Source organism: Anser brachyrhynchus, assembly GCF_964034855.1.
Source record: "Anser brachyrhynchus genome assembly, chromosome: 3".
NCBI lineage: Eukaryota > Metazoa > Chordata > Aves > Anseriformes > Anatidae > Anser > Anser brachyrhynchus.
The window spans coordinates 17,065,464-17,074,444 of NC_137696.1; the positions used below are offsets into that span (position 1 = coordinate 17,065,464).

Sequence of the window (8,981 nt, forward strand, 5' to 3'; positions counted from 1 at the left end):
TTTTCTATGAGTATTTTCAGTGTGTTTGTCTCCCCTCTAAATACTGCTTTTCCTTATGGCTTCGTGTTGAGTTTGCAGGTTCCAGACAAAAGCTTTGTGCTGTATCAGTAATTTTCAAAAACGAATGCAAATTTTGTTGGCAATAAATGCAAAAGCATTTCAAAAACTTTTCAAAGCTAAGACTGATTAAATCTGTGTCATCTTGTACAGGTTTTTTTGCATGAAAACAGTATTTCCCTGTGACTGACTATATTTTTGATTTTTTGATTTTTGAAATAATTGGTAAGAGAGATCCTGGAGCCGTGGCCTTTCTGAAGGTGTAGAATAGGGGACCCAAACAAAAAGTGGGAACACGAAATTCTGAGGTGTAAGAGTAGTTGTGCTTCAAATGGTCTTCTCTGCCTTCAGCATAAAGAAGCACTATGCATATTGTAGCAGATGTTCCAGTGAACAGTCTGAAAGGAGCTTGGAAGGCTGTCTTCTGCAATCTTCATTGAAAAGAATTGAATATGAAGCAAGAATTACAGAATTTCTGCTTGCCTTAGCAAAGAACTAATAGAATACCTGCTAGAAGCTGCCTAGCAGCATGCCTAGCCGTGTTCCAGAGCCAAGGGGCCTGGAAACATGCCTTTGTTTTTCCATTGTCTATCTGATGGGAAGGGCTTAAAAACAGCAGTTCATAAAAGGGTGTTGCTATATTAACAACAGAAACAAACAAAAAAAAATCCTTTCTCCTAACTTCAGTGCTACGTCTTGAATGCATGAAAGAATTGGTAATACGTGAGCTACGTTAACTAGAGAAAGCAAAGGTCTTATCTGCATCGTGGGAAAAAGGTTGTATTGCAGATAGTTTCTGTCAGGCAATTTGGGTTCGTATTGTAGTCCTGTATTAGGCTGTAGGTGCTGTGCAAGTAATTGAACTCTGTGCCTTTGGTTCGTGTACTTTAAAATTGGACAGCTTGCTATCCTTGGTCTTACTGTAAGGGACTTGATCAACATCTGTATGCCCTGTAGAATTGTTTCCAAGCTCATTTACGATATCACTCCTTGAGCAGCTTATTATTTTTGTCTTAAGCTTTACAACAGTTCAGAATGTGTCTTGCTGAGGTTTAAAGGCACCTGGCATTCTGTTTTGGTTGTGCCATTGTGTTTGGACATAGGTTGAAATTACTGTGTAAAAGAAAGGGTTGAAGGAGTCGTAGATGAGAGGCAGTATGAATATTCATAAGATGGCAAAGCAGAAGCCACAGTAATTCCTTCCAGAAGTTTTCTTAGGAGATAAACCTGGAGACCTGCAGTATCTGAAAGCGTATATGTGCAGTAGATAAAAGTGAAGGGAACTGGACTGCAGAAAGTTGCCAGCGTTTACATTTTGCGTATAAATAACATACTGATATTAGAAGTAATGTCAATGATTAGATTGTATCCTTTTTATTTTGGCTGCAGTAAGTTTATGCCAAAGTAGACCAGTGGTTTTTCTTCCTTTCTTTCACCATAAAGTGCCATTCACTCCAAGTAAAGAGGAATTATTATTTAAATGATGTAAGTAGTTGAATTTGCATTAGGTATGAATAAAGATCAGGTTTTGTTTTTTACTCTTCACCTAATATTGTAATAGTAATTTTAAACAACCATAAATCAACCATTGTGTAGAAGACATACCATTTTATATTGGAAGATTAGAGACAAAACGTAAGGTACTAACCTCAAACATCCTGTTTTTGTAGACTTGCTGGTATATGACTTCATTAGGAGGAAAAAAAGACAAGAGTAGCTTCATTTAGTTGTCCTGTGAACTGTCAGGTTATACTGATAATTCTTTGTCTCTTTTTTTTCTCATTTATTCAGGATATATGACTCAAATCCTGAACAACCAAATATATTCCAAGTAGAGCAACTGGAACGTCTAAAGAAGGAATTACCAGAGCTGAAAAGCTGTGTGTGTCCCACAGTTAGCCACTTCAAATCCATATCTCCGTGTAAATGTCATCATAGTTGCCTGGAAGAGAAAACTGTAGATAACTTGCAGAGCGTTCAAATGCAAAAGGACTGATTCTAGGCAGAATGCTGTTTTGTATCTGTTTAACTTCGACCATCGAAACAGTGCTCTCCATGCCTTGACTGTTTGTTTGTTTAAGTCCCCCAAATAGCAATAACTGTGTTCCTCCTTCCTGACAATACTTGCTAAAGTTTCAAACAATGTTAAAATATTCAGCCAGTTATAGTTGTTGCAGTTTACATACACAGTTTTAAGTTTCCCATAATCAAGTCTCAAATTTTGAAGCAGTAAATTTAGTATTAACACTAAGTGTGTTTAAAAAAAAAAAAAGGCACTCTAAGGAGTGGAAGTTAAAAAACTAAATTGTAGAGAAATTACAATGACCTGATGGTGAAAATGCTTTAAAAAAAAAGTTTTGATTTTGATTTTACTTCAGTAGTACAGCTCATCAGCCTGTACATGACACCAGGAAATTAAGAGTGATTGTAAGGTACATAAAATTAGATCTAGCCCGAATAAATCGGTACCTCTATCTGTATATTTATTTGCACTGATAGATCCACCTGTATAAAGCTTTGTGCCATTTAAAAAAAACTCTACACTTTTAAGTAAATTGCAGTGCATATTAACTCATTTTTCCCCCTTCATGGACATTTAGGCTGCTGCCATTTCTTCTGATTTGCCAACTGAGTGGTACGGTGTCTGTGTTTAGTAGCGAGGGGTGAACCACAAGTATGAATATTTTTTCATTAGTCTCACAGAAGCCTGCTAAACTTTAGGAATGTTGCTCATAATTTTAACAGAATTACAGAAACACCTGTCAGTGGCTGAGAATCTTTTTTGCACAGTAACCTTAATAAACGAAACATGTACCATGCACAAACTCTAGAAAATGCATGCTTTAGTTTTTAAGCATGAAATTTAGGTGTTTGCTGAGGTCCTTGCATCTTTACGGTGCTAGTTATGTGTGAAGGGTGCAAGGACTAACTAAACTACTTAACCTTCTTTGCCTAAAACCACAAGCCTGTTATTCACAAACATTTGGAAAAAAAAAAGGCTATACCATACATGGTTTGTCTTTCTTACATAATATAAGCCACTAGCTTTTGTATTTTGCAAGAGTTGATTTTTTTTTTTCGGAGCAAGAATTACAACTGTACTGAATTCAGATAATCTGTATGCTGTTGGCTGATACCTATCCTTTGTAATTTATTATGAAGTCATAGTTTAGAATCCTTAATAGATATATGCATGTCCTTTTTCCTCCTGAAGTTGCAGGTCATGCCAACACAACAGCTGTAACTTTCTACTGAAGTGTTAATGTATAATAAGAATGAAAAATATTTATTTTTTTCTCTTGTAAATTGACAATGAAAACAATAGTGTGTACTATATTCTTTATATACAGTCATTGCTACTTAGAACTGATTGTACAAAGAGTAAAGCCATTACAGATACATGCTTGAGCCTGCACCACTGAGCAGTTTGGAACAAACAGCTTGTTTCAATTTGCCTTGTACATTTTAGTATTTAAAGTTTGTCCTGCACAAACAGCACAGTCATGATTAGGTATCTGGAAGCTGTCTTTTATTAAAAAAAAAAAAAAATTCCAAGTGAGTGAGTTGTCTTTTTGGGAAGGAGGGAGGGAAGGAGCTCTGAACCTGATTTTTGACATCAACAATGATCGCCTGCAGCTGTTACCTGATAGAGCAAGTCCAGATTCCTCACTTGTCAATGTGTGTGATTAATTCTTAGTAGTTTATAATTTGTGTACCCCTGAGAACTTCTTTTGAAGGGTTTTGAGGACTTTCCCAACTTAAGTGGCTGTGGCAGCTGCTCTTTTCCTGCATGGTAGCAGGTCACTAAGGTAAGTGTATGCCTGGAAAGGCAGCTGTTAGTTTTCCATTGGGCCAGTGTGTAAATCAATCTGATTTATGTTGTTTTATGCTTCCAAGTCCTCCAAAAGCTTAATCCTTTTTGACTCTCCTGCAGTTCACAGACATCAAAACAAAAATAGGTGAAGATAGCAGCTTTGTTGGGAGCACCTCTGTTTTCCAGGGTGTTTGAGTGTGGACAACCGCCTTCAGACAAAAACATGCTCAGCACCCACTATTTCAATAACTGAACTTGCTCTCTGCTTCCAGAAGTGTTGGCCTTGACTACTGGAGTCATATCGACGCAGGCCATTGCTGGGCTGGTGCTGCAGTGTGTTCTGATAGTGTTTGCTGTTCCTTAGCTGTGCTCTTGGCCACCAAGAGAGGAATAAAAAGCAGGAAAATCCCTTCAAACGGAGGGAACGGAATTAAGCAGCAAACGTTTTTAAGTCTGGATTTTCTGCTGGCATGTGGTAACCTCTGGCTGGTTAGGATCTGGCTGTATCTTGAGTGCTTTCTGGAGCCCAGTGTGGGCTGGAGCATAGCTTGTTGTTCCAGAAAACAGACTGCTACATTTTTTAAAAGGAATTTTGTTTTTAAATTAATCCAGAATTCTGTAAACTGTGGTAGATGAAAGAATTTCACTCCTACCTTTGGAGTTTCTTGTCTTTTGGTCTCAAAGGCTGGACTACATGACTCCTGACAGCTGTGTTACTTTGTACTCTGGCTCGGTTCCCCTTAAATAAGAGAGAAGGGAGAATGATGATGAAATTGCCCAATATGACAGAGTAGTTGGGAGAGAAAAAGTTCCCTGCATGCGAGTGCTTGGACAAGATATTTAATTGCTGTGACAAACTTCTGGTAAGGTTGAGACAAGGACAGGTCTGGGGAAGGGAGCTAACTTGTGTGTTGGATGTGTGTGAGGAGTGAAGCGCACCCACCCTCACACTCAACTTTCCTCTTGGCCAGGAGGACAGGATTTGTCCTTTGCAAACCTCTGCTGCAGTAGCAGTGTAGCAGTAGATTTGTCCCTGGGACGGTGGCTTACCCAGCAGCTAATGATGCAGGTGTGTTACCTGCTGCTGACCGATGTATTGGTGCTTGCCCTGCGTGCAGATCCCCTGTATTTGCATTCCCATTGACTGTTCTTTGTATTTCAAACCACTGTCCCCCAAGTGAACTATTGCAGGTGCTTCTGGAAGTGACAACACATGCATCCCTTTCTTTGTCCTTTGTTGTTTGTACTCAGATGCCAACAAAACAGCGACCTCTCACGCAGTTCCTGTTTGTTTTGTATGGGTATGTGTGTAAGCAGTTAACGTGACATTTATTTTGGACCAGGCTCAGTATTTCAGCTGACGGAAGCAAAACTCTCTGCTTGCCAGTCTTGTGTGCACCTCTTTTGTAGCATTTCCCATGTGAGAGAGTCGGGGGCTTGGCTTGGTTTCTGGCTGCTGATTTAACAAATGAACAGAAATATTCACTGGCATAATATAAAATAACAAAAGACAAATAGAACGTAGACAAAACGTTGAGTCCATCTCCTTACGTTACCACTCATAATGGGTTTGTCTGGCCCACTTTAAAAGCAGCTGTACTGGAGATACCAAACTCTCTTCATTTAATCTTCCCTAGTGCTTTTAGATTTTCCTGATTTTTAACCCGAATCCCCAGTGCTACACTTCAAGGCCATGATTTCCTAGTTTACTCCCTGGAACCAGGGACCGTGTTCCTGCTGTCCTCTTGCGGGCAGACATATTTTTCTTTTGATTTATTTTATTTAGACTACACAGCCTCCTGAAAGTGAAAGCAGTAGATCAGGGTTTGGTTCCTGCTCTGTAACACATCCCTCTTGCTTTGGACAGGCACAGCCCAAGGTCTTTCAATAGCATTTTAAACACTGGTGGCAGTAAGTCTGTTCCTGCTGATCCTCTTGTTAGTGTTGGGGAGAATCGAATGGATGTTTTACTAATGTCTCTTAGGTGATGGGACATACAGTATAATTAAGCATTACCAAATGTACTTACATTATCAATTAATCTATGTACACTGGAAACCTAGGGAGTACACTGAACATTTAAAGGAATCGTTGAAGGGGAACCCTGGGAGGGAACAGGTACAACCTGACCTTGGATAAGGGCCTGGAAATGCTGAAATGAGTTGAAGCAGAACCAAGGAGCGGAGGGAGCATGCGTTGAGTGAGAAAGGTGAAAGAGTTTAGCGGAGAGGAAGACTCCTTACTTCATCTGGACGACCACCTGGACGACCACCAGAGTGCGCCACGCATGTGCAAAGGGGAGGGGAGCTAATTAGAATGGAATGCGAGGCTGATGTTGCAACCTGTAATGAATATGTATACCTTACGTAATGTTGAATGTATAAATAATGGCTGGGAAGTAACGGGACTTGAAGCCAGATTTGGGCACCTGCCCCGGCTTCCAGCGCTGAATAAAGCACCTTCATATAATCACTTGGTGGTTATGTGGTTGCTACGCTAACATTTTGGCGACCCAGATGGGACAGCGTGGGCACTGCTGAGGCGGATCGTGTCTCGGTTTCGCTCCAGCCGGCACCGAGGGATTCTCGGGGAGCAGTCGACCGCGGCCGACCTCCACTGCTCACGACGTACCACTGGAGTGGTAAGCAAAGGTGCTTTCAACTTTGGGTATTCGGTACTGATTTGGTTGGGAAAGCCTGCCGGTCCGACGCGGCGAAAGCCACGCTCGGTTGGGCAGGGAGCTCCCGGGGTAAGCCTAGGCGCCGTCCATTAGACAGAGCGAAAGCTCTGCAGGTTCGGCATTGGTGGTTTGGTATTGGTAATTGTATTGGTTTGTGCTGAAGGGTCAGCACCTGGTATTATTGGTATGTGGTAAGCACGCTGCTGCTCCGGCAGCTTCTGGGAGAGCGTGCTGCTGCTCCAGCAGCTTCTGGGGGAGTGTGCTGCTGCTCCGGCAGCTTTTGGGTTTGTATCGTAAGCTCAAAATGAAAAAGATTAAAGGAATTCTGGGAAAAGATGTACCTATCCCGCGGACATCCCCACTGGGGTGTTTGCTAGCACATTGGAAAGAGGGAGGTTTTGGTCAAGAAATGCAGAAAGGAAAGCTGATTGATTATTGTAACATTTGGTGGCCACAGTATAAACTAGAGGACCAAGAAACTTGGCCTGAGAATGGAACATTGCAATATAATACAATTTTACAATTAATGCTATTTTGCAAGCGGGAAGGAAAATATGATGAACTGCCGTATGTGGAATTATTCTTTTATTTGCGCCGAAAGCCTGAATGGCAGCATGCTTGTGGAATAATGGTGCTTGAAGTTTCAACTGAGGAACGTTGTTGTGCATGTACTAGGGAGGGACGCTGTATACAGCATCAGGCAATAGAGAATAATAAGTATTATGGGGAAATGAATAATGGAAATATTGATTTGGAAGTTCCGCCATCGGCTCCGTCGGGAAGAGCCAGGACCGGGAGGGAAAAGAGAAAAGGAAGATAGCAGTAGTGATGGAGAATCCCCGACTTTAGTCTCCCCTGTGTCACATAGGACCCGGCAACAGCGAAGGGCAGGAGAAATTATAAATGAACAGAGAGGGAAAATAATCGCTCCCCTCAGGCAAGGAGTGGGGACAGAAGGACCGGTATATGTTAAGGTGCCTTTTTCAGCTGGGGACTTAATGATATGGAAACAAGCAGCCGGCACCTACAGGGAAAACCCAGATAAAGTAGCCAGGGTAATGAAAATGATAATTAAAACCCAAAATCCCGATTGGGATGATCTCCAGGTGATCCTGGATACTTTGATGGACTCGACAGAAAAAGACATGGTATTGCGGGCAGCCAGAGAGAGAGCCCGAGAAGATATACGAAATGGATTAGTGCTTGGAAATCTAGATCAAAACTTCCCCACCGAGGATCCCCAATGGGATTATAACACAGGGGATGGAATAAGGAGGCTGAAGAGATATCAAGATTGGGTACAAGTCGGGGTACAGAATGCCATGCCCCGGACCATAAATTGGTCAAAATTGTATAATGTCAGGCAAGAAAAAGCGGAATCACCTTCCGCCTTTTTAGAGAGATTGAAAGAAACTGCTAAGAAATATACAGATTTAGACGTAGAGACTGAGCAAGCTAAAGCTCAATTGGCACTCATTTTCCTGGGACAAGCCCAAGAGGATATTAGGAAGAAATTGCAAAAGTTGGAAGGTGCAGATTTGAGAAATTTTGGATAGGCTGTTGGAAATAGCCTGGAAAGTGTATAATAACAGAGAAAAGGAAACGACAAAAAGGCAACAACAGAATTTATTAGCAGTAATTCAAGGGAGAGAACATGCAGGATTAAGGGGCAGGGGAAGAGGAAATATTAACGATCGAGGTAGAGGAACAGGGAGAGGCTACCCGAGCTCAGGGGGAAACCGGCTGGGTCTTAACCAATGTGCCCATTGTAAGGAGGAGGGTCATTGGAAAAACGAGTGCCCTCTCCGTGGACAGCTGATCGTTGGTGGGGGAAATTCGTTCCGAAACCAAGAAGCAGCTAGGGCGATGGTTCTGGGGGAGTACAGTAGCTGACTAGGAGATCCGGTAGCAGAAACTAAAGAGCCCTTGGTAAAAATTCAAATAGGAAATAAGGAAGTAAAATTTTTAATTGATACAGGGGCCACATATTCAGTGCTCAATAGATTAAGTGGTAAGATAGGGGAAAGGAAAACTACTATTGCAGGTGCCACCGGGAAGGAGGAAATACGGCCGTTCTTACAACCCCTTGATTTACGGTTTGGAGGCAAAGAAATTACGCATGAATTTTTATACGTACCAGAATGCCCTATTCCTCTTTTGGGACGGGATTTGCTAACTAAACTAAACGCTACCATAACGTTTGAAGATGGAGAATTGATTATGAGAATCCCGGAATCAAAAGTGGGACAAATATTAATGATTAAAGAGAAGGCTGTTCCTCATATACCAAAAGAGGTAGAAAATGCAGTAATGCCTACGATTTGGGAAACGGACGTGCCCAGAAAATCAAAAGTAGCCCAGCCAGTAAAAATTGAACTTAAGGAAGGGGCCCGACCGGTACGGATTAAACAGTACCCATTGAAGCTAGAA

General features: G+C 41.6%; 1 protein-coding gene across 6 annotated transcripts in view; it reads left to right on the top strand.

Annotated features, from left to right (window-relative positions):
- The window catches only part of GPCPD1 (glycerophosphocholine phosphodiesterase 1), a 45,594-nt gene extending 41,982 nt beyond the window's left edge, over window positions 1-3,612 (top strand). For all 6 annotated transcript variants that reach the window (XM_080585833.1, XM_080585836.1, XM_080585834.1 and 3 more), the window contains one exon: window positions 1,849-3,612. In XM_080585833.1, coding sequence (XP_080441959.1) covers window positions 1,849-2,053 — 205 coding nt within the window. In that variant the 3' untranslated portion in view covers window positions 2,054-3,612. The remainder of the gene's footprint in view (window positions 1-1,848) is intronic.
- Window positions 3,613-8,981: the final 5,369 nt, after the last annotated feature.